Source organism: Chrysemys picta, chromosome 1 (genome assembly GCF_011386835.1).
Source record: "Chrysemys picta bellii isolate R12L10 chromosome 1, ASM1138683v2, whole genome shotgun sequence".
NCBI lineage: Eukaryota > Metazoa > Chordata > Testudines > Emydidae > Chrysemys > Chrysemys picta.
Window position 1 is genome coordinate 245,363,133 of NC_088791.1, and position 26,379 is coordinate 245,389,511.

General features: G+C 40.6%; 1 protein-coding gene across 29 annotated transcripts in view; it reads right to left on the minus strand.

Moving 5' to 3' along the window:
• The window catches only part of MCF2L (MCF.2 cell line derived transforming sequence like), a 278,619-nt gene that overhangs the window by 63,675 nt on the left and 188,565 nt on the right, over positions 1-26,379 (minus strand). For 28 of the 29 annotated variants that reach the window (XM_042861425.2, XM_065581010.1, XM_042861416.2 and 25 more), the window contains one exon: positions 3,228-3,318. In XM_042861425.2, the coding sequence (XP_042717359.2) occupies positions 3,228-3,318 (91 nt within the window). Of the gene's footprint in view, positions 1-3,227; positions 3,319-3,482; positions 3,499-26,379 lie in introns of those variants that run through there. The other variant, XM_042861426.2, reaches the window with a different exon arrangement.

The window sequence follows — 26,379 nt, forward strand, 5'->3', positions numbered from 1 at the left end:
TGCATTTCTTGTTAGCAAAGTGAATTTCTAGTTAGCAGTTGCTAAAACTTTCATAAATGTCTCCCATGATATACACTTGATACTAAACTGCTCAAGATAGTTAAGACCAAAGCAGACTGTGAAGAACTTCAAAAAGGTCTCACAAAACTAAGTGATTGGGCAACAAAATGGCAAATAAAATTTAATGTGGATAAATGTAAAGTAATGCACATTGGAAAAAATACTCCCAACTATACATACAATATGATGGGGGCGAATTTAGCTACAATAAGTCAGGAAAAAGATCTTGGAGTCATCGTGGATAGTTCTCTGAAGATGTCCACGCAGTGTGCAGAGGCGGTCAAAAAAGCAAACAGGATGTTAGGGATCATTAAAAAGGGGATAGAGAATAAGACTGAGAATATATGATTGCCCTTATATAAATCGATGGTACGCCCACATCTCGAATACTGCGTACAGATGTGGTCTCCTCATCTCAAAAAAGATATACTGGCACTAGAAAAGGTTCAGAAAAGGGCAACTAAAATGATTAGGGGTTTGGAACGGGTCCCATATGAGGAGAGATTAAAGAGGCTAGGACTCTTCACCTTGGAAAAGAGGAGACTAAGGGGGGGATATGATAGAGGTATATAAAATCATGTGTGATGTGGAGAAAGTGGATAAGGAAAAGTTATTTACTTATTCCCATAATACAAGAACTAGGGGTCACCAAATGAAATTAATAGGCAGCAGGTTTAAAACAAATACAAGGAAGTTCTTCTTCACGCAGCGCACAGTCAACTTGTGGAACTCCTTACCTCAGGAGGTTGTGAAGGCTAGGACTATAACAGCATTTAAAAGAGAACTGGATAAATTCATGGTGGTTAAGTCCATTAATGGCTATTAGCCAGGATGGGTAAGGAATGGTGTCCCTAGCCTCTGTTTGTCAGAGGATGGAGATGGATGGCAGGAGAGAGATCACTTGATCATTGCCTGTTAGGTCCACTCCCTCTGGGGCACCTGGCATTGGCCACTGTCAGTAGACCAGATACTGGGCTAGATGGACCTTTGGTCTGACCCAGTACGGCCGTTCTTATCCTGTCTAGTCACAATGTCATCTTTATCTAGCCACGACATTTTTATCTGGGATGGTAAAGTGGAATTTTCAAATGTGTTTGGCACTGAAGACAACGGGAGTTTTGTCACTGACATCAACGGAAGCAGCATTAGGCCAAAGCTGAGCACGTGTGCAACTTCAGCTAAGGAATCGTTGATTTTTTTAAAATAGCGCACAGAACAGGACTGAACGAGAGAAGGGAACATTTATGATTCCATTGCAACAGCCTATGCATATTTGCTAGGTTCTGCCTTTAAAGCTTAACTTCCTTCAAGCAAAGACTCCAGCTACCATTGCAGTCGTTGCAATTACAGGTCTCATATGTATCGTAGTGAGTAGGTATTCAGGTTCTATGTTGTGTGAAATACAAAAATCTCCCATTTCTTCAACACATGGAGCACTTCATATGGACCTGGTGCTTAAAATCACAACATTAGAGCTTACTGTAATCTCTAAACTTTATCATGGCTGCTAAAGAACCCAACATCAAAGGCAATTTTGCAACCAACTGTGATTTTATAACATCAAGCAGAAAAGCTGGATTTTGGGGAACAGTTCACAAACTACCGGAGAGTGAATTCCATTTCTTTAATCACCCCCAACCACTCCAAACTCAGCTCTTTTCAGGTCTCAGTACTGGAATCTTCTCAATGCTGAGTCTCAAATTTTCATGAAGTACTATCAGGATTCATTTTTGCAGCATTTTTTCAATGATTTATTAAACATATTTTAACATCCAGAAAATCCCAAGTCCTATTATGGGAATATCATATTGTCAAACCTATTTAAACAAATTGCTATGCTACAACAGACAAGAAGCCTTGTGGCAATGCCACAAGAACAAAGCAGCAATGCCAAGATGGCAAATAATTTGCAGCTTTGATTCTGACTTGCTTTTACCTCCCAGGAGGAAAACCGCTTACACAGAAAATGGTTACAGCGCTATGGTTTTGCACTTACTGGTAAACACTCTGAAATACTGGTAATTAATGCCAGCATGACAAGATTGAAAGAGGCAAAAAATATAAGAAAGGGTTATGATTAGGACCTGCTCAGTGTACAAGTGAATATTCATTTTTTATTATTAGACATGCCTCTCTTTTGCAGCTTAGGTAATAAAATAACGTGTATTGTTTAACAATTCTGTTTATATTTAATTTTTAAAAATTAATAACTGAAAGGTGTTAGTTAAGCTCTAGTAATTTTTTTTTTAAAGTTATGAAATGCATGCTGAAACAACTTAAAATACCTGCCATTGAATTTTCTTTGAAACCTGTTTTAAAACTATGTTACCAGAATTAGCAGATTGTAAATGTATGTAGTATCTACCTTTTGAAATATTAAACCACAGAACTTCCTCCTATAAATGTACTTTTGTAGATGGAGTTTCATATATTTAAACGAATACTGAGACGGTTTCAATTTAAACCAAAACTGACATTTTAAAAAAATCATCCTCCTCATAAAACGAACAACAACAACAATCACCACCCAAATCTTGTTTGATCAGTGAAATGATCACAGCTCAGCTCTATTAACTTTGGGTTACCAATGCAAAAGCTATTTTCCATTTGAACCTAGGTAGGGATGAAGTTACTTTGCAGACCACATTATAAGCATACTGTACACCAGGGGTAGGCAACCTATGGTCCGCATGCCAAAGGTGGCACGTGAGCTGATTTTCAGTGGCACTCACACTGCCCGGGTCCTGGCCACCAGTCCGGGGGCTCTGCATTTTAATTTAATTTTAAATGAAGCTTCTTAAACATTTTTAAAACCTTATTTACTTTACATACAACAATAGTTTAGTTATATATTATAGACTTATAGAAAGAGACCTTCTAAAAACGTTAACATGTATTACTGGCACGCGAAACCTTAAAATTAGAGTGAATAAATGAAGACTCGGCACACCACTTCTGAAAGGTTGCTGACCCCAGCTGTACACCATACCACTGGGTATTGGTGGGTTAAATCAGAAACAGAAGAAAGAACAGTTAGAATGTATTTCTTTAACAAAAAGTTATACTGTAACACTGGTAAAAGAAAAAATGTTTACTGCATTTTATATATGAGATATGTTCAACCTGGAAGGACCACCATAAAGGCCTTAACTGAAAAAAGAACTCACCGCTATTCGCAGTATGGAGGCTTTCACAGAGGTCCATTTGTCTTGCCTTCGATCTATGACAAGGATAAATCCAATTCCAGCATCTTGTAAACTAAGTTTGGGGGGAGCAAAAAAACCTGTAGTTAAACATACAGATGAAATGGTCTGATATTCTCTAGTAATATTTCACAGTTAAAAAAAATAGTAGGTTAACCTTTCTTGTGCTGAGCCTTAAGTTATTTATTTAAAATACACACATGAATATATCTGATATACCATTAGGAGGATGCAGCACTCCCAAAAGGATTCCATGCAGTTTGTCAGTCAGTTAAGCCGTAAATTGTGCTTATCCACAGGAAGCAAGGTTTCACATACCCTGAACAATTATTATTATTTCAGTGGAATATAAACCCCTTTGATTTCTCAGGATTTTTGTTGCCAGTATAATCCATCTTTCATATAGTTTTCAGTATCACTATTCCTGGATAAAAACAAAACCATTTTCCTTTTGCATCTGTTTTCTTATTCCTTTTTTGGACTGGCTTCTTATTTTACTCATGTCTTAATCCCTTCAAAAACTCAAGCTTTTATGATCCATGTATTACATTAGTTCTTCCATCTGAAATTCTCATAGTCGTCCATGTTAGAAATCTTCTCTTAGGGCAATTGTTATATTCACCAAGGCAAAAAATCCTTAAGGCATCTAAGAGCTCAAAGTTATACACTATAAAGGTAAGATAAGATGCACTTCTTTGAAATGGAAACATCTGTGAGAAAGATCACACTTGAATTCTTGTGTAAAGATGAGCTTTGTTTTTCTGCTCTGTTCAGCTTCATGTGCTGCAGTCACCGAGTACAAATAAAGAGATCTGCTCCGGTAATTTCCTATCAAAACCAATTGTGTAATGCCAGCACTTGACTGCCAGCCAATCACAACAGAAATGAAAATGACAGGCAAGTACAAGATAGACTACTTGAACTGCTAATTTTTCGGTATATTTGGCAACTTGTATATGCTATAATATATACTGTAGCAGAACACAGCAATAATGAAAGAAAACAAATATAAATTGATGCAGAATTATATAGTTTGTAGGAAGCTCTGCATGTTGTGCGTGTAAAAATTACATATGATCATGGTTTGTTTATTGTCATATTGTAATGATGGTGCTTTTTTATTCTAGGTTTGTAAAGTGATATGGAAATATGTCTTGCTTATTTAGCACTGATGGTTTATCATAAATGAGTTACATATTGTTAGCTACATTCAATACAGATAAATATTGTGGGTTATGGTGGATGAAAATTCTAGATATCTAAGTGTGGTCTCCTGAATTAATATTTACTATTAATTTACTAACAGCATTCTGGGCTGTATAAGTAGGGGCACTACCAGCAGATCGAGGGACGTGATCATTCCTCTCTATTCGGCATTGGTGAGGCCTCATCTGGAGTACTGTGTCCAGTTTTGGGCCCCACACTTCAAGAAGGATGTGGAAAAACTGGAAAGAGTCCAGCGGAGGGCAACAAAAATGATTAGGGGGCTGGAGCACATGACTTATGAGGAGAGGCTGAGGGAACTGGGATTATTTAGTCCGCAGAAGAGAAGAATGAGGGGGGATTTGATAGCTGCTTTTAACTACCTGAAAGGGGGTTCCAAAGAGGATGGATCTAGACTGTTCTCAGTGGTACCTGATGACAGAACAAGGAGAAATGGTCTCAAGTTGCAGTGGAGGAGGTTTAGGTTGGATATTAGGAAAAACTTTTTCACTAGGAGGGTGGTGAAGCACTGGAATGGGTTACCTAAGGAGGTGGTGGAATCTCTTTCCTTAGAGGTTTTTAAGGTCAGGCTTGACAAAGCCCTGTCTGGGATGATTTAGTTGGGGATTGGTCCTGCTTTGAGCAGGGGGTTGGACTAGAGGACCTCCTGAGGTCCCTTCCAACCCTGATATTCTATGATTCTATTATAGGTCTTAGGAACCTATCCTCTTTTTCCTCACTGCAAGTTGGCCAAAAGTATGGGCTACATATTTACAGGAGCCAAAAAGTGGAACTAGGCTTCCAAAAGTAATGAGAAAGGAAAGAAACAATACTAACAAAAGAAAAGCTAAACAACATATGTATCAACCAAAACAGAACATTTATTTTCTTTTACCACAGAAAGGCTTCCACTGCCCCTGAGCTTCCCAGAACCAAGTCAAGCAGCCCTTAACTCATATTTCTGGTTTAGGATAACTGTATCACTGGTACATACAGCTTTTGAGCATTTAACTCATCAACTTGACCAATCCACTCTATCTGAGGTGGATTCTAGTCCTGTAAATTTACCAGTACATGAACCCACGCAAAATATGCAAACATTCAAATAATGAGCTGTAGCTTATTTTGGGGTTCATGATGATTTACAATGTCTTTATATTTTTTATTAGACTTCTTACTTTTTTAACCTATATACTCCACCTAGGGAATGCGGATATCCGATTAGGACAGATTCGAATTGTTAAATAGTTTAATTATTAAATGGATAAGAAAATTCTGTTAATGCCTGATGCCATGTGGTTCACTATACCGCACACATGGCTAACTCACACACTGATCCCTGAGGGTTCTAACGACGGGATGCATTCCACTTCTGCAGATCAAGTTAGTCATCTCCACAACACATGCCAGTAGCTCAGTCAAGGAACCTCAGGGTTGCTCCTGCATCCATTCTCAGGCCCTGATCCTGCAAGCTGTTCTGCACAGGCAAATCCTGCATGGAGCCACAGGGACCACTCATACATAGCTTTCAGATTGGTCATCTCAATAGTATGGCCCCAAACCACTATCAGTTTACAATTTTGTATTGTAACAGTTGGAGTTTGTTTCTTTTTCTATTTTGGAGGAAACCCACTTTCCCTGCTTTTCAAAGCAAAAACATAACATTGAAATCAAACTTCTTGTCTTAAAATTCTACAGACAATACACCATGCAGCGCATCTATTTTTGCTGAACATTCAGCCGCAGACTTTCAGATACAAAACACTGTAGCAGGGTTTAATACTTGAACTACAAGAGAATTTTCATTAACTGTCTATTACTGCAGTAGCTAGGGCTGTGTAAAATTTACCATTTCTTCTTGTAAATCATATGTGGGCATTAAAACAAAATAAACAATAACTGGAAAGAATACTAATTGTAACAATGTTCCTCCTAATGGCTCTGAAGATTTGCAAGATATCAAACCTTACACATGCCACTGGTCCAAGACTCAATACTAACAGTGTGATTTTGAGGAGGAAATTCCACAGAGTCTGGAAAAATACATACATTTTTTAAGCAATTTTATTTAAAAAATGGAAGCTGTTTGAAATAGCTCAGAGGTTTGGAATTTAGACTAAGTCCAGTGAAAGATGGATCAATAGGCAGAGGGCATGTAAGATGGTCAAAAGTACATGATAAATACAAGTTTTCATCTAGCTCTATGCATTACCACATGACTACAGGACCCATTCCTACCCAGCTTAGCATCTCTCATTCACTATCAGGAAGTCAATTTCTGCCTCCTATCGGCCAATGATGCCAGCCTCCATCACCTACTTGTTAAGTTTTCAAACAAGCAGGAACCTTTGTGCTTCCTCTCATGCTTGGGAAGAGCTCCCTGTAAACAACTGCAAAGCCATCTGCTTATCCGCCTTCAAACTCTCCTTCGTGATGATGCCTACAAAAAAAACCTTGACAGTGGTTGGCCCACTGGTGTGCTAAGACCTCAGCCCCTCATACTGACCAGTATTGTCTCGTTATAGCACTCCATCTGTTGTCATTTGTCTTATACTTAGATTGTAAACACTTTGGGTCAGCGTCAGTTTTTTTGTTCGGTGTTTGTGCAGTGCTCAACACAATGGAGTCGTGATCCTGGACTAGGGCTGTTGGGCAGGACAGCAATACAAATAAATAAATAAATACTACCACCGCATGCATTTTATTATAAGTGAAACTGGTAGTGAAGCTTATGGTTAAAGTTGTATAACACCTTCCATTCAGAATGTCTTGTTTCAGTTTATTGTAATTTTGCCACACTAAGCATTCGGGCTGAAATTTTCCAGCCTTGCTCTCTTCCTCATGCTGAAATTTGAATGTTTCAGAGAGAGAGAGAGGGTGGGGGGGAGAAGGTCTAGAGAACACTATTACAGGAAAATAAGTAGTTTTGACCATGTTAAAATGTCTTTTTATTGATTCTTGGGAGCTCGGGTGCCTCCAGAGCTTTGTAATTTGGAATGGGGATGTTCCTGGAGTGAGGTGTCCCCTTTGCTGTCCCCAGGAAAAATCATTTAGATTTGACAAAGTTTTAAACCTCTGAAAATTGCCATTTCCACAGGTTCAGTTTATCAGAAGCTTGCGCCTAAAATTTCTGAACATTCCATCTGCATTAAGCATGATGCCAAGTCCCACAGAGAGCGTCCCACGTGCCGTCTTCACTCAGCATGCTCCCAGGCTCTGCATAGCTTCTTGCGTCATAGACACAGAACTAGAGCATCTGACATGATGTCACCATAGCCCCACCTTGAGGCATAGGGGAAAATGAGGAGGACTGGGAGCTCGATTAAGGAGGGATGGTGCTCAATTAAGGAGCAGTTATTCAATATGTTGTTTCTTGTTTTCTCCTCATTGTTCAGTGTGTGGACCAGGATTTATTTGCTGCACACTATTCAATCCCTGCTCTGAATACAGAATTATTAATTTTTTCATGAGCTTGTCTATATTTGCTAACCTCAGAGGAATGGTGAGACACTGGAATGTTGGGTTCCATTCCAGGCTCAGGAGAGGAGGGTGCTCCAGTGGGCACAGACTTCTGCCTGTTCTCTGCACCCCAACTTGATCCCTTCTACCCTGCCCCCACCTACTTGTCCTTGTACCAGGCCTGTTTCTTCCCCACTCATTTCCTCATCCCAGTCCCATTCTCTTCACCTAGCCAGTCTCATCTTCTTGCCCAGCCAGTCCCCACCACCTTTGGCTCCCAGGCTCCTTGGCCAGCTAACCCCAGGCTCCCTTCATCCCAAATCCCCTCTCATCCCCCCCCCATCTGTCAGTCTCCAGTCCCAGTCTCCCCGAACTCTGTGTCCCAATCTTCTACTCCGGTCCCCCCACATTTCGATCTTGTCCCTTATTCATTTGAATCAGGCAACTTCCTCCTCACTGGTTGGAGGAGGAAGCTGGAGAGGCACTGACAGCACAGGAGAGAGACTCTTGCTCTCATTTCTGGTGCCTGGTCCCAGCCCGTAGCAGACCAGACCTACAAATGAATCAGCCCTAGCCTGGAGAATGCTCAGTGCACAGAATCTTCAGAGTTATTGGCCAAGAAGCTGTAGCAAATCTACGCTGAGCATATATGAACTGCAATTTTTAAAATGCTAACAATGTGGCCAAATTTGAATGGATTTTCACAGGGATGGCAAAGGCCACCCATCTGCCAAATTCCAAGGGATTGCTCCAAACCTTCGGGGTGCTAGAGTTTTTCAAATAAAAGATTGATAGAATATTTTTTTTAAAAACATTGACAGAACAACTGATTTTCCCCTAATCTAGGTCTCAAACTGCAGAATCATTTGGGTTGAAATTTTCCAAACAGACTGGACAGCAAGCATGGAAAATTTCAGCCAAAACAACTACATTTGTGAAAATTATAAGCAACTGGAAACTGGTATTAGAATAGGAAGTTATGGGCAACCTTAATAATAGGCAGAGCAGGTCAGACCCTGTTTTCAGTGAATACACATATAACCTGATATTTGTTTATACATGTTTCTTTTATGTATTTTATTTGTATTCTGAAAGGCAATTTATAAATGTATAAAACTCAAAAAATCACTGAGCAGACAATTTGGTCCCTCCATCTCCCATCCTTCCCAAAATAAATAAAAATACACCAGGAGGTCAACATTATACTCTGCATAATTATAAGCAGACAGAACAGAACATGACTTAGAAAAAAAGAGTAGCTAAAAAGGCACTGAATCAGCTATATTAGTAGTGCTCCCAGACTACAGGTAGGAAGGGGTGGAAGGAAAAGTGAAGGGAGGGAGAAGAAAGTAAATTGGACAAAAATTATACCCTAGGCTGGGTCTCACCTTTCCAAGGCCAGTATCCCATAATGCAGTGCCAGATGGCTGAGGGGTACTGAAACAACCCCTTACTCCCTTCCCTGCAAGCACATATCTCAGACAGTGTACAGTAATGGATGAAGTTCTCATTCAATGAACCTTCTGCTTTATGCTATGGGGACATCTCCCGCCTTTGTCTTCTGTTGTAAGATTTATGATCTCATGTACCAGGGGAAAGGGTGGGAGAGCTTATAGCACATGCTGTTTCAGAAAGCAACTTTCCCCTACGACGTGTGGAAGCAATTATGTATTCATCATTTGAAAGATCCTTACATTTCTCCAAGGTATGGGTGGTGATAACTGGTACATATGTAAGATGTCAAAAGTTTCTGCTGTTTTTATACTGTTGCATGAATACTGCTTACATATATTGCTCCTCACACTGACACAACAACATAGAGATTGCCTTGCTACAGTAACTCACTAAAGCAGAGATCAGACATTTCAAATGGAGAACAGGATTACATCATTTTTGACCTAAATAACTAACTAAATGATGTGGATTTAATAAAGTGTATTTCAGTATTAACAAGTTGCTTATTTTTTTTATTAAAAACAAATGGAAGTTAATTGACAATGCATGTCAGTTGTTCCCTGCCCTTACAATCTCTGCCTGGTTATACTAATGGGCTAGGTATTTAAACTTTCAACAGCTGAACAAATATTTTGTCAGTAACACTTCAGTGAGCAAGGACCATCCTTTTGTTCTGTGTTTCACCAGCACCTAGCACAATGGAGTCCTAGTTATTGACTAGGTACTTAGGGGCAACAGTTATACAAATAATAAATAATAGTGGTATTCAATGAGGAACCAGTACTGTGACCAGAGCACCAGAGTGACATGTTTACAGCAATCTGTGTTCCTAAGCAGGTGAGGAGTTGTATTCTGAGCCAACTGGAGCTCTCTCAGGACCCCTGATTTCATTCCCAGATACAATGCCTTGCAGAGGTCAAGCCTGGAGGTAACGGATAAACTGATTGCCAAGGCAGATCTTCATGTGTCAAGAGACACCAGAGTCTCCTGGCACCTTTGATGGTAAAAGGCATTTCCAACAGATGTGGCTATCTGAAGTCAGAGATGATTCTTCATTTGCTTATTAGAAGACTAGGAATGATAATTAACATCATGACTCTCTGTTGCCTTGTTTAGGAATGGGTGATTAGAAACCAGATGAGAACTGGCCAGATGTGTTTCCAGGGGGAAGAGAGAGTCCTGATCTTTAAAAGTTTCAATGGGCAGGACCTGAGCTACCTCAAAGATCTGCTAAAAATGTCTGCATTCCTCAGTCAATGGAAGCACTGGCTACAAGCGTGAGACTCTTGGGAGCAGTGGACAAAACCTTCTCTCACCAGTCAGCTTGTGGCTCTGGAACTCTCCTTTTACTGCTGCCAAGAATGGTCACTTCCAGGACAAAACAAACCCCATACTTTTGTCACAGCTGCTCCACAACACTAAAATAAATCCTTTAATATGTACTAGTAATAACTAGAAGAGAAGCAAGAATCTACTCATCCACTTATGTAAGCTTTGTAAAGCACTCGAAAACATGGAGATGACTATGGTATAATTTAGGTAAAATAGAACTCTCCTCTACAGCAACTTCAGCTTAAAGAAAATAGGTCCGATGCAAAACATTAGGGTGTTATGTAAACTTACTTGAAAATATTAGGGTGCTATGTAGCATACTAAAAATATTAGAAGAAATTCATCGCTTAAGGTAATACACTATAGAACCCAAAGTGCAAGATGAAGACCATTAGCTAGACACTGAACAATGGCATCTGAAGAGGTCTCACTTTATTAATTTGTTCTCCATCAAAGATGGCCACCACTTCAGAATTGACTTTTTTTTTTAAAAACCTGTTTAGGTTCTTATACTACATCCACCACTGTGATATTTGAGTGCCTAACACATTTCCTGAAGTGAACTCCATAAGATATCTTGTATCTAGCTCTCTACCGCCCCATTCTGTTGGGAGTTTTTTATGTTTTGATCCCGTTAAGGAGGACTGCTAACCATCTAAAAGAGGCAAAAGTCAAGGGCAATTAACTTGGGAAATTATTGCTTCAGAAGAGTGAAATTGCCTTGCACCTTCTTCTGTAAATGATGGAATAATGAGGTTCTGCATTCTCTATAAAGCTCTACTTTGAATGCTTCAGGACTTGGACCTTGGAAATGGTTCTATAACTCACAATACTAGTTCTGGATTCACTGTAGAAACCATCTAGTTAGGTTCACTTTAGAAATAATAAGCACTAAGAAGTAATGTTATTAGGTGAAGATGTATGTTGTTTGGTCCTTCACTTGGGTAAGGCATAAACTTTCTAGAGTCGACAGTTACTAAGATGATATGTTATGCATGTTTTAAAACATGAAGTCTAAATTGAACACTGAACTTTGTAATGCTGTAGACATATTTTAGATACTTTACCATGTAAAAACTGTATTAATTGAAAGCTTTTAAGCAGTTTTCTTAAGGGATAGGCTGAGACACAAAATATTAAAATAGTTTCAGTAACTACCTTAAAATTTCTTTATGTCAGCAGTATACAAAAGAAATCCCAGCTCAATTTTTAATACCTAAGTGATGAAATAATTTAAATGCAAAATACAGTATTCTTTCTCTGTCATTTACCATGAGAAGGAGAAAGTGTAGGACTGGCCTTGAAATCTTCTGATGAAGTGGCTCCCTTCAATTATCATCTTTTTCTTTATCCTCCCACACATTCGGGTGCATAGGACAGCCACTAGTTTCTTCCATATATTTCAGTCTTGTGCTGGTTCTCTCAGGCTTCCAAGTACCATGTTGATGGATTTGGCTTCTTTGCCTATTGTTTTGCATAATATTTCTCTAGGTTGCCCTCCTTTTCTCTTTCCAGGTAGTGTCCACCTTTTCACTTGCCATGGAAGTCGTATTGGTGGCATCCTTAAATCAGGTCTTAAGTAGGTCTGTTGTCTTCTTACCATATTTGATGCTTTAGATTGGTTTGGTCTACTTAGAATTTCTGATGTTAAAAGAAACTTTTTCTAATGGACTCAGAAGATCTTCCAAAGGCATTTACTTTGAAATGAGTTTATCAACATTTGTTAATAGATTTCCATGACTGCTCTGTAAAGTAGGACAGACAATGCTGATGTTAAAAATTCGTAATTGTGTCAGTGCCAATCATACTACCTTTCCAAATCTTTTCAAGTTTATGAATGTTGTTTTCTGCTTTTGATATTCTTTGCTTGACATCTAGCATAGTCACCATCAGAGGTAGTCAATTTCTTTTCAAAGTCCAAATTTTTTGATCAAGGTATAGTCAAGGTCCAGACCGCAGAAAAAATGATAAACAACAATAATGAAAATAATAAGTAAATAAAAAGATTTTGGGGTCTGTTCAAAAGCATCTGACGGTCTGGATTTGGCCCACGGTCTGCCTGTTGACTATCCCTGCTGGCATCATTGCACATCTCCCTCCCTAGACAGGTAAAATGACATACTTTTTCTAGTGTTTCTTCATCCACTCGAATGGTTACTTTTGGAACATTGATAGCCATATATCTTGTCTTTCTGTTGATGAATACACCAACTTGTTCTGCTGTATCTGCCAGAGGGTGGGTCATTTCTTCCATTAAGTGATGTGTTGAACTAAGCAGGACAATGCTTAGATTATTTGATTATTCTAATTATTGTTGCTGGTATTCCATAGTAGGCCTTAATTTTCCAAAGACTTGTCTCTGTGTACACTGTCACAAGCCTTATGGAAATCTATAAAATTTATCACAAGAGGTGCTTACCACGCCTCAATTTGTTCTATCATGTGTCTTGGAACAATAATATGGTCTGCACATAAGCTCAGTGGTCTAAAACCTACTTGTTCTTCTCTAAGTAGGACTGTTTGTTTCTTGATACATTCCAGGATGATGCTGCGCAACATTTTTCAAGGCACTAACAGTAATGTGATTCATCTCCAGTGACTGCAGTTGGTAAGGTCACCCTTCTTTGGCAATTTTACTATAATGCCTCTCTGCCACTGGGATGGGTTCTTTTCTTCATTCCATATTCTACCCAAAGAGACAGGAGGGCTGTTTCATCACTTGCTTTGAGCATCTCTGCAGTAATGTTATCCTCTCTAGCTGCTTCCCCATTTTTGAGCTTACTGATGGCTTTTCTAACTTCTTCCATTGTAATATCTCATAAATCCGTATCAAGCTCTAGCGTGGTAGGTCTTCTTCACATATTTCTAATAGTTTGCTTGAGCTTAGTCTATTTAAAATAGCCAGAAAATGTTCTGCCCATCTTTTCCTTTGCTATTCTTCTGTACAAAGAGTCTTTCCATTTGCATCTTTAACAGGGCCTCTAGTACAGCTAAAGTTTCCAATTAGCTGGTTGATTGTCTTGTACAAGGTTGTAAGATCCCTTCTTTGGCTAGAATTTTCAGCCTCTGGACATTATATTTTCTAGCACTCCTTTTGTGTGTGTGTGTGTGTGCGCGCGCGCCCGCTAGTTATATATTAAGGGTGGTACAGTATCTTAACCCTCAGAACAGAAGCAGAAAGGTATCCATCCTTTTGGACAGCTAATTTTGCTGCTAGCCTCCAAAGCTCTGTAATTTTGATACACTACGGAACCCATTTTAAACATTTACTTCTCTTTCTAATTTCCCGCCACCCCCCAGTATTACTGTTTTTATGGCACACACACAATTTGAGGTTTGTATACATCTCAGAATATTGGTGGCAAAGAAATAATATAGGTAGAAAGCAAATATAATGAAACCATTTTAACAGTGATAGCTATAAATACAACTGTATGATATCATGACACTTAACTGGTTAGACAGAAAATAACTTAGGGCCAAATTCTTTCCATGGATGTGTGTATGAGACTCTCAGCAAGGTCACACATCTGAGGGCAAAATTGTTTCTAATAATAAGTAGTCACTGCAGCATAAAATTAAAAGATCCAGATAAACTCTAAATATCTGGAAGGTCCACAGAGCTATGTGCATAGCTGTCTCCTGAAGCAAACTATACCCTCACATTTCAAATCTGATTCATGTTGGTGACCTGTCACCTCAAACTACAATCCAAAAAATGTATAGCATCATCCTGATCTTTGAACAGAAATGTAATCTTTTGGTGAATCATCCCGTATTTAACTGTACATAACCATCATAATTTCGTACTGAATATGGCAAATTTATGGAGAATGTGAGAAGTCTGAAAACAGAAGTATTTCTTTAAAAGTTTTGTGTTAATTCTTTCAGCTTGCAAGATGTTTAAATCCCTCCACCCTGCCCCTCACTGCAAAGAAAAAAACCTGAGAGAAGAGCAATTAATAGGGTATTATAAAAAGATTATGATCCTGACTTTGAGAAACTCTTTCACGAGGAAGCTAGAAGGATGTCACTACAGAGGGACATGGAAAATCCTTTTGATAGCAACATCTAGTTTCTGATCTAATTTCACATTAAGTGATTTAAATAACTTTGAACACTAACTTTTGGAGGCCTGCTCTCAGTACCAGCTGGCAAATGAAGGATTCCTAAATTATAATTTCAAGAGACTTTCAATGTTCTCATATCTTTATTTTGGGTGTTTGTTATCTTGAAGCAAGGTACCAGGGCAGCCAACTCCATTTTAATTTTAGATTCTGGCACATGCTGCACATTCAAGTCAAATTTTGCCTGAAAAATGACTGATAAATAATAATCTATGTTTTAGGTGAAAATAAAATAGATTTTTATTTAATATCCGTACCTTGCATCCATTCAGCAATATGTTCCTGTAGACAGAAGAGTCAATCATAAGAGGTGCTTACCACTCCTCACTTTGTTCTATAATATGTCTGAGAACAATAATCTGGTCTGCACACGACCTCAGTGGTCTAAAACCTACTTGTTCTTCTCGAAGGAGGACGACTATTTATTTCTTGAGACGTTCCAGGATGATGCACAAAATTATGGGAACTGGAGTATCCAGGTCTTGCTCAGTTGTACCTGCTCTGGTTGGAGGCTAGAAAGCCATCCAAAGAAGAGAATGTGATGTGGAGGGGCAAGTGCAATATAGGATTCATATCATGCTAAAGTCTAATCTTTATCTGCCACTGGCTTGCTGTTTCTGGTAACAGTCAGGTCATCTCACCTTTCTGCCCGCTTCCCCATCTATAAAATGGGAATAATACTTTGACACTAAGCACCCCTGTATTCACACCTTACACACTATTGTAATAATCTTTGTACAAACTATGCCTTATGAATAGGGCCCTACCAAATTCATAGCCGTGAAAAACGCATCACAAACTGTGAAATCTGGTTTTCTACATGCCAGTGGTGACAAATTGTTTTGTAGGATCACACATGGCAGCCAACGGCTCTGCGCCACTTAGACTGGGAAAGTCATCGCAGCAGGAAGGGCTGCAGATAGTGCATTTGTGACACTGGCAGACCAGCAAACTGGAATGCGACCCATAACTTAAGCAGCATTGCACCTGTAATCAAGACAATTCACTTATGTATGGGTATCAAAGAAACGTTAATTAGGCTAACAATCCCCAACTCATTCACTTTGTATTGATAAGAATCAAAGAATAGTTGCTATGTGTATTTGTCTGTGTTTACCTGTATCTTGTTAGAAGTTTATCAATGTAACCCAATTAGCTTTTAGATGCTAATTCTCATTCATGTCTTAATTGCCTTATATTATATATGTGTTTATGTCCAGTTAACCTGAAGATCAAAGATGTGAGATACTGCAGGAAACTAATATCTACATTGAGCAGAGACTAAAATATAAAAAAAAGCAAATACAGTATAGTACTATGTTAAACAAACTCCTAAAAAAATAAAGGGAAAGCAGCATTTTTCTTCTGTATAGTGAAGTTTCAAAGCTGTATTAAGTCAATGTTCAGTTGTAAACTTTTGAAAGAACCACAACAACATTTCGTTCAGATTTATAAACATTTCAGAGTTATGAACAACCTCCATTCCCAAGGTGTTTGTAACTCTGAGGTTCTACTGTAGATATTAATGATTGGCTGACACTGTGATTCTTGGGTAAGATCTGAGATTCATATTGACTTGGGCATAAGTGTCTAGTCTTTTGGGATTGGTGAACCTTATATATGGTGAATCAGGTTTTCCGTAAATCGCTCACTATATTAGACTTAGTTGTCTAGGTGGGAGCCAAGGGCTGGAATGCCTAAAGGGGAGTGTGTTTGGCTTCTGGATAGCCAGTGTGGTACTGCAGAAGCTATTTGGTTACTGGCTTGGTGAATCTAATTATAGAATAAACTACCAGTTTGGGTGATTGTCTGCCCTACTTCTTGCAGTCTGCCCTGAGTGTGGCATCCTCAATGTGACCTATCCAGGCACCCGGTCACAGCACTGCTGGGAAACAAAATGGTAATAAAACCAAAACACAATTTCATTGCTTTTTAAGATAACAGAGAGCTCAGACTCGTCATTAGCTACAGTGGAACTTTTGGATGCATTTGCAAGTGCTAATATACTTTCAAATATATAATTTGAAAAGCTTGATCACCCAAAGCTGTGCAAATTCATTAACGGAATGTACAAAATACTGGTTGCTTACCAAGTGCAAATAAGCTACGACAGGACTATCTTCTAAAGGTTTTTGCTACACATTTTGAGGAGATGAAGTCTCTAACTCGTGAGTCTTTTGCAATTATTTCTGATGAGTCCATTGACAAGCAAGACAACTATGGACTGCATGTTCTATTTGATTTTAATTTTTGACAAGGTTGAGGATGTATAGATAGGAAAACTAACAAGAGTGCTTGCCGACTGCATTTACTTGGATGCTGTTAACTACATTAGAGTTTCTCAAGTGATAATTAAAACCATTTCAAAATATAGTGTGGACTTTGACAAAGTATCTGTTTTCATAAGTCACAATGCAACGTACATGACGAAATCTTTCAAATCTGTTCTCCATGTTCCAATGCCAAATGTTGTCCATACTATATGTAATGCACATATAATTTATCTTGTCAGTGAGCTGTGGAGATGCAAGTTTCATAGAATCATAGAACTGGAAGGGACCTAGAGAGGTCATCTAGTCCAGTCTTCTGCACTCGTGGCAGGACTAAGTATTATCTAGACCATCCCTGACAGGTGTTTGTCTAACCTGTTCTTAAAAATCTCCAATGATGGAGGCTCCCTAGGCAATTTATTCCAGTGCTTAACCACCCTGACAGGAAGTTTTTCCTAATGTCCAACCCAGGGGTTGGCAACCTTCGGCACGCGGACCATCAGGGTAATTTGCTGGCAGGCTGCGAGACATTTTGTTTATATTGACCATCCTCAGGCACGGCCCTCTGCAGCTCCCAGTGGGTGCGGTTCACCGTTCCTGGCCAATGGGAGCTGTAGAAAGCAGCGACCAGCACATCCCTGCAGCCCACGCCTACCATCCCCTCTATAAACTTATCAAGCGGAGTTCTGAAGCCAGTTAGGTGTTTTGCCCCCACTGCTCCTCTTGGGAGGCTACTCCAGAACTTCACTCCTCTCTGATGGTTAGAAACCTTTGCCTAATTTCAAACCTAAACTTGTTGGTGGCCAGTTTATAGCCATTTGTTCTGGGGTCCACATTGGTGCTTAACTTTAATATCTCCTCTCCCTCTTCTATTTATCCCTCTGATGTATTTATAGAGAGTAATCATATCTCCCCTCAGCCTTCTTTTGGTTAGACTAAACAAGCCAAGCTCTGAGTCTCCTCTCAAAGGTAGGTTTTCCATTCCTCAAATCATCCTAGTAGCCCTTCTCTGCACCTGTTCCAGTTTGAATTCATCTTTCTTAAACACAGGAGACCAGAATTGCACACAGTACTGCAGATAAGGTATCATCAGTGCCTTGTATAATGGTACTAACACTTCCCAGTCTCTAATGCAAATACTTCACCTGATGCATTCCAGGACCTTGTTAGCCTTTTTCATGTCTGCATCACATTGAGGGCTCATAATCATCCTGTGATCAACTTATACACCCAGGTCTTTCTCCTCCTCTGTCACTTCCAAATGATAAGTCCCCAGCTTATAGCAAAAATTCTTGTTAGTCCCTAAATGCATGACCTTGCACTTTGCACTATTAAATTTCATTCCATTTCTATTACTCCAGTTTACAAGGTCATCCAGATCTTCTTTTATGGTATTCCAGTTCTTCTCTGTATTGGGAATACCTCCCAACTTTGTCTCATCTGCAAATTTTATTAGCACACGCCCATTTTTTGTGCCAAGATCAGGAATAAAAATGTTAAATAAGATTGGTCCCAAGACTGATCCCTGAGGAACACCACTAGTAACTTCCCTCCAGCCTGACAGTTCACCTTTCAGTATGACCTGTTAGAGTCTCCCCTTTAATCAGCTCCTTATCCACCTTTCAGTTCTCATATTAATCCCCACCTTCTCCAGTTTAACTAATAATTTCTCATGTGAAACTGTATCAAATGCTTTACTGACATCCCGGTAGATAAGATCTACTGCATTTCTTTTGTCTAAAAAATTAGTTATCTTCTCAAAGGAAGATATTAGTAACTTTGTTACTACCTCTTGAATATAACAATTGAAACAATTGTAGAAAAATCTAGAATTACTTTCAATCATTTAGGCTACTTACTTTTTACACTTTACCAAGCTTGGAACAGATCATTTAACTTTAGGAAACATCCTAACAGACCTTTCTTGTCTTAATCAGCTGTTAATCACTCGGTTTATAAACAAAATGTTATGAGTGCTTGTGGCACCTTAGAGACTAACAAATTTATTTGGGCATAAGCTTTCGTGGGCTAAAACCCACTTCATCAGCCCATGAAAGCTTGTGCCCAAATAAATTTGTTAGTCTTTAAGGTGCCACAAGGACTCCTCATTTTTTTTGCTGATACAGACTAACACGGCTACCACTCAAACAAAATTCTGACTCCCTGCCTCAGGGGCGCAAGCTGGGAGCAGTCTTCTGTCTCCTCTATTGCACATCAAGGCTGCCTGCCTGAGGCTTGCAGTTTGGGGAGGCAATGCCTCCACCCCCAATGCTCCCCCTCCCCCCCACAAAATCCACCAATGGATTTAACCTTGCTTAATGCAATTCCTGGCTTTGATGAGAATTGTAGGCTGGAGATTCCTGCTTACAAAAATATCACGAAAGAAGTGGACCGTACTTGGCCTGTGCTGCAGTTTTGGAACTCAGTGGAAGCAGAATCTCCCATCTCTCAAGGCTAGCTCGGCAATTCCAACAAACTCATGGATGCAGAGAGAGCTATGTCTAAACACAGACAGGTGTTTTCAGAGCGGAGACAGGGAATGAAGAAAGTTTCAGGATGCTCCATGCTCACATTCAATTAGTGACATTTGAAACCAGCACTCCCTCCCCCTCTCCCCCTCCCCGCTGCTTTTGTTAACTTGAGGACTTTACATCTTTATATTTTGCCATATTAAAATACATATTCATGATTTGTTACAATACCATGAAATTTAAGATTTAAATATCTGAAACAATGAAATTAAGGTTTTTCAAAATTATTATGACTGAAATTTATGAAAATGGGCTGTGAATTTGGTAGGGCCATGCTTATGAGGTATCATCTGAAAACTAAACTTACTGATCATTAATATTCTTTCATCATATACTTATGTGTCATGATGGGTATTAAGAGTTATAGAGATATCCTGGAATGAGAACTAAAGTGTGTTCAAACCAGGTGTGTCGGGGGAGATGTTAAACAGGTGGGTCTTTCCTAAACAAAGACCCATCACACTAACAAGTGGGGAAGACGACAGCGTGGAGTCTACACCCCACACGAAAGAGAAGCTTGTTCTGGGTTTTACTTTTCAGAAGAATCCATTTCAAAGGTTTACTGGTCCATAAAGATGGGATGGGAGTGGAGGGGAAGAACCTCAAGTGTTAAGCAGCTGAATCGACTGACTGTATACTACATTACTATATTAGAAAAATGTATGGAGTGAGGTCTTTTCTGAAAGCTAATGACACGCTGGTGATTAATAGAATTGTGAAATGTAATAAACACTACATGAGGAATTATGGATACTCACGGATATTAGGCTTTACCGTCTGCCCAGGCAGGAGGGAATGCCACAGCTATCTACCTGTCTATGTAAATTAAGCATGTTGGAATCAGAAACAATGCAAGCCCCATTTACACAGAAATCATGCAGGGGATGCAAAGCCCACAGGAAGAGAAGAACAGCATAAGATCATCCTACCTCTTGAAACAAAGTCATTGAACTCTGGGAGATACAAGCAAGGACAGAAGCCACCTTTGACATCCATTACTAGACAGACACGAGAGGCCACAATTTTTGCAAGCGGAGAAAGATGGGTCCTCAACCCAGGGTAGGGGGGTTGAAGTCCCTGGAACTGAATATAGGTGAGAAACCTGCTTAGATAAAGATCTTCAACTAAGAAGTCAAGGGAAGCCAATGCCTTGTACTTTTGTGGAAGGTCCTGACTCAGGAAAAGCCAGCCAGAGCTGGGAAGAAGAATGACTGATGAGAGAAACAATCTTGAACAAAGGATGTAGCTTGCTAAATTAAGGTTTAGACTTTTAGATGTTTGTTTTCACTATTTGTTTGTAAACTCTTCTAACTTTATTCCTTTTACTTGGCATCACTTAACCTAGGTCCTATTGTTAATACATTTGTTTTATTTTACTATAAACCAACTCAGTGCTGCGTTTAAAGGGAAGGATGGATTCACCCCAGTCAGGTTAATAAGCTGTGATGTATTTTTGCATCTTTAGAATAACAAACAAACAAACCTTATAATATCTCTGAGCTGTCCAGGAGAGAGCTTGACACTTCAGGGCACATAGTTTTGGGGAAATTTGGAACTGCGGTGTGTGTTGGGGTCACCCTGCTGGTTGTAACCAAGGCTGGTGGAAGCCAGAGCGGGGCTGCAGCCAGGCTGCTGGGGTCATAGCAGCTGGCCCAGAGCTGTCTAGTACACAGACGCTCAGGATGTGACCCGCATGCTGGTAGGCTGTCTGTGAGTAGCCCAGGTTGGGAGCTACAGCAGCAAAGCACTGTGAGGCACCCAGGGTTGCAGGAATTGAGGTGAAAACCCCTTAATGGTCTAGATTTACACCTCTGAACTTTGACAGTCTGTGACATAGGCGCCAACTCCGTGGGTGCTCCGGGACTGGAGCACCCACGGGGAAAAATTAGTGGGTACTCTGCACCCACCGGCAGCCAAGCTCCCCGCCCTACCGCACCTCCTCCTCTTCTGAGCCTGCCATGTCCCTGCTCCTCTGCCTACCTCCCAGCGCTTGCCAACACCAAACAGTTGTAGCAAGCTCCAGGAGGAAGGGGGGAGGAGCAGGAAAGTGGCGCGCTCAGGGGAAGAGGTGGGGCCGGGGAAGGAGTCGGAATAGGGGCAGGGAAGGGGCAGAGTTGGGGCAGGGACTTTGGGGAAAGGGTTGGAATGGGGGTGGACGGGGGAAGGGCAGGGGTGGAGTTGGGGCAGGGGGGAGTCAAGCACTCACAGGCACCAGTAGACATCGGCGCCTATGGTCTGTGACAAATACTTATCCACCTTTCTCATAGAATATCAGGGTTGGAAGGGACCTCAGGAGGTCATCTAGTCCAACCCCCTGCTCAAAGCAGGGCCAATTCCCAACTAAATCATCCCAGACAGGGCTTTGTCAAGCCTGACCTTAAAAACCTCTAAGGAAGGAGATTCCACCACCTCCCTAGGTAACCCATTCCAGTGCTTCACCACCCTCCTAGTGAAAAAGTTTTTCCTAATATCCGACCTAAACCTCCCCAACTGCAACTTGAGACCATTTCTCCTTGTTCTGTCATCAGGTACCACTGAACAGTCTAGATCCACCCTCTTTGGAACCCCCTTTCAGGTAGTTGAAAGCAGCTATCAAATCCCCCCTCACTCTTCTCTTCTGCAGACTAAACAATCCCAGTTCCCTCAGCCTCTCCTCATAAGTCATGTGCTCCAGCCCCCTAATCATCTTTGTTGCCCTCCGCTGGACTCTTTCCAATTTTTCCACATCCTTCTTGTAGTGTGGAGCCCAAAACTGGACACAGTACTCCAGATGAGGCCTCACCAATGTCGAATAGAGGGGAACGATCACGTCCCTCGATCTGCTGGCAATGCCCCTACTTATACAGCCCAGAATGCCGCTAGCCTTCTTGGCAACAAGGGCACACTGTTGACTCATATACAGCTTCTCGTCCACTGTAACCCCTAGGTCCTTTTCTGCAGAACTGCTTCCTAGCCATTCGGTCCCTAGTCTGTAACAGTGCATGGGATTCTTCTGTCCTAAGTGCAGGACTCTGCACTTGTCCTTGTTGAACCTCATCAGGTTTCTTTTGGCCCAATCCTCTAATTTGTCTAGGTCCCTCTATATCCTGTCCCTACCCTCCAGCATATCTATCACTCCTCCCAGTTTAGTATCATCTGAAAACTTGCTGAGAGTGCAGTCCACGCCATCCTCCAGATCATTAATGAAGGTATTGAACAAAACCGGCCCCAGGACCGACCCCTGGGGCACTCCACTTGAAACTGGCTGCCAACTAGACATGGAGCCGTTGATCTCTACCCGTTGAGCCCGACGATCTAGCCAGCTTTCTATCCACCTTATAGTCCATTCATCCAGCCCATACTACTTTAACTTGCTGACAAGAATACTGTGGGAGACCATATCAAAAGCTTTGCTAAAGTCAAGGAATAACACATCCACTGCTTTCCCCTCATCCACAGACCCAGTTATCTCTTCATAGAAGGCAATTAGGTTAGTCAGGCATGACTTGCCCTTGGTGAATCCATGCTGACTGTTCCTGATCACTTTCCTCTCCTCTAAGTGCTTCAGAATTGATTCCTTGAGGACCTGCTCCATGATTTTTCCAGGGACTGAGGTGAGGCTGACTGGCCTGTAGTTCCCCGGATCCTCCTCCTTCCCTTTTTTAAAGATGGGCACTACATTAGCCTTTTCCCAGTCATCTGGGACCTCCCCCGATCGCCATGAGTATTCAAAGATAACGGCCAATGGCTCTGCAATCACATCCGCCAACTCCTTTAGCGCATCCGGCCCCATGGACTTGTGCTCGTCCAGTTTTTCTAAATAGTCCTGAACCACTTCTTTCTCCACGGAGGGCTGGTCACCTTCTCCCCATACTGTGCTGCCCAGTGCAGCAGTCTGGGAGCTGACTTTGTTCGTGAAGACAGAGGCAAAAAAAATCATTGAGTACATTAGCTATTTCCACATCCTCTGTTATTAGGTTGCCTCCCTCATCCAGTAAGGGGCCCACACTTTCCTTGACTTTCTTCTTGTTGCTAACATACCTGAAGAAACCCTTTTTATTACTCTTAACATCTCTTGCTAGCTGCAACTCCAAGTGTGATTTGGCCTTCCTGATTTCACTCCTGCATGCCTGAGCAATATTTTTATACTCCTCCCTGGTCATTTGTCCAATCTTCCACTTCTTGTTAGCTTCTTTTTTGCGTTTAAGGTCAGCAAAGATTTCACTGTTAAGCCAAGCTGGTCGCCTGCAATATTTACTGTTCTTTCTACACATTGGGATGGTTTTTTTCCTGTAAGTTATAACTAGTTAGTGCCTATAAAGTGTTTTGAACAAGTAGACCACTATCCAAATGTGAGTTGATGATGATAATTAATCACTTATTGGGTCTTAGATCATTTCAATTCTCTCTCATTGTCAGCTCAGAACTTTCTGCAGCACTTCTAGATCATCAACAAAGGAAGGGGGAAGAAGAAAAAATTAGCTCACACAGAATATGTCTACAATGAGCTGGGTGTGTGATTCCTAGCTTGAAAAGACATATCCCCACTAGCTCTGTAGAGTATAGCCACAGCAGCAAAATTGTGTGAGGGTCCAGCTGCCCCTCCTACGTGCATAGCATCTCAGATGGGGCCATATGCAGGGCAGCTAAAGCTGCTGTTGTCTCTGCTATACTCTTTCTAGCACGCGAGCTCAGTCAGAGCTAAAACTATTATGTCTCCCCAAGCTAGGAAGTATAGGCCCAGCTCAAAGTGTAGATGTACCTACAACCACAGGTAGAGCATTACAGACGCTCCCTGGGTTATGCAAACCCGACTTATGCAAATCCGCACTTACGGAAAAAGTTCCATAAGGGTTTTTTTTTTTTTGGGTGGTTTTTTTTTTTTTGGCATGTAATGTTTGGGAATACATTCCCAACTTATGCAAAGAGTTACGCAAGGCGTTCCGAAACGGAATGCTTGCGTAAGTCGGGGAGCATCCGTATTCAAGCCTAAAGCTGCCAATTGATGTGCATGCAGTGTTCCATCTAAAAATGATCTACAATGAACTTGTGGTAAAAGTGTATTTATGATCGTCACAACAGTTCTGGGGATCTGCTCCCCTTAAGTACTGGAGGAACTCCCATTAGAATAAATATACAGGAGAAAAAGGGGAGAAGAGATTCCAGTTTGTTAAAGAAATTTAAAACCATATCTTTCAGGGCATTGTATATCCAATAGCGGCCTCTAGTGGTTTGTGCTAAAAACTGAATACTGAGTAAAAAAAAATTCCGTGACTACTCTTGGCAATAAATACTAAACTTCATCCATAACAACTAATGAACTAGCAGCCAACAGGGAAAGCATAATATCCACATAACTCAGAGCCAGTCATATTAAAAATCAAAGTTAAAAAACTAATCTATTGGAGAAAATCAGTCTGAGTGAATAGTATTATGACAGCACAGCGTGCATGCTATAATTTCCTTTTTTCATGCTACACTAGAATCATGTACAAGTATCTGTATTTTTTAGAAATGTGCATTAAAAACATATGCCGTGGGGGCCTTATCTTTGTTTTGTTTTTGGTAGCTACGCCCTTCCCTTACTAGTCATGGATGAAGCAGCACAGAAAAAATCTGAACCAGCCCTAACCTTAGCCTTCCTGTTTATCGAAAGGAAAGGGAACCTGTTTTAATGTTCTCATTGGTTCAGATAAGAAGTTACATCTACATTTTAAAATACTATTTCCTTCCTCCTTCTCCCTGCCCCTGCTGCTTCTCCCATTCCTAGATTCTATCTTGATTGCACCATTGATGAAAACGGTCATCTGCTCCCTTTGCTGTTGTGCTTGTTATTGGTTTCCTGCATTGTGAGCTCATGCCCCATGGGTACTTTTCAGAATCACACAAAGTATTCCAGGATCTCGTTGAATTAGGGATATCCTATGATGTGTATGGGGATAGTTCAGGAGTTCAAAGCATAGGTGTGAGCAGCATACAGGAACAGAGGAATTTTCATCAATATTGCATCGTATGTAGCATAAATAAGGATCAGGCTGTAATTTGCCTCAGTGGGAAGTGGGAATAGAGAGGTCATAGAGCTGTGATTACATGGGAAGAAAGGAAGAACAATGTGACAAAACTGTTCTTGGGAAGGTGATCATGGGACAGACATAGATAGGCCAGCTAAGTCTGGGGTTGTGTTGTGGCAGGACTGTTTAGAGGTCAGATTTGGCAGAGGCAAGGAAAAATGAAAGCAAAACTTTGTAGGGACCGATTCAGATCTTTCAGACTCGTTTGAAATTTGTCCATCAGTATTCCATCCCTGGACATACCCAAGGTTAATTCTGAATCCCATCTAATTATTGTACCAGCCACAATAGCAGAAACAGCTTATTGTATTTGCCAACCCAGCAATAACATACAACTAGGACAGGCTATTATCAATGTTTTGCAGATCAGAAGACAAGGACAACTAAGGAGGAGGAGGGCTATTCTTAATTCCTGTGGAGAGATCAAATTCTTTATTAAGCTGGGCAATAGGCACCTCTGGACTGCTCCACAACACAAATCGGTATCGATGGATTTTGACAATATCACTGTGTGAGGCACTTCCACCCAACCACCTGTCTTAATTAGCCAAAGCATTGGTCTAGATCGAGAAAAAGTTTCTCATTGATTAAACTATCCAACTGAATAAAGCAATGTACTCATACTGATGGCAACAACATTTAAGGGATACATTTTCAAAATAGCTTGGCAGCATTTTAGGCATATGGTT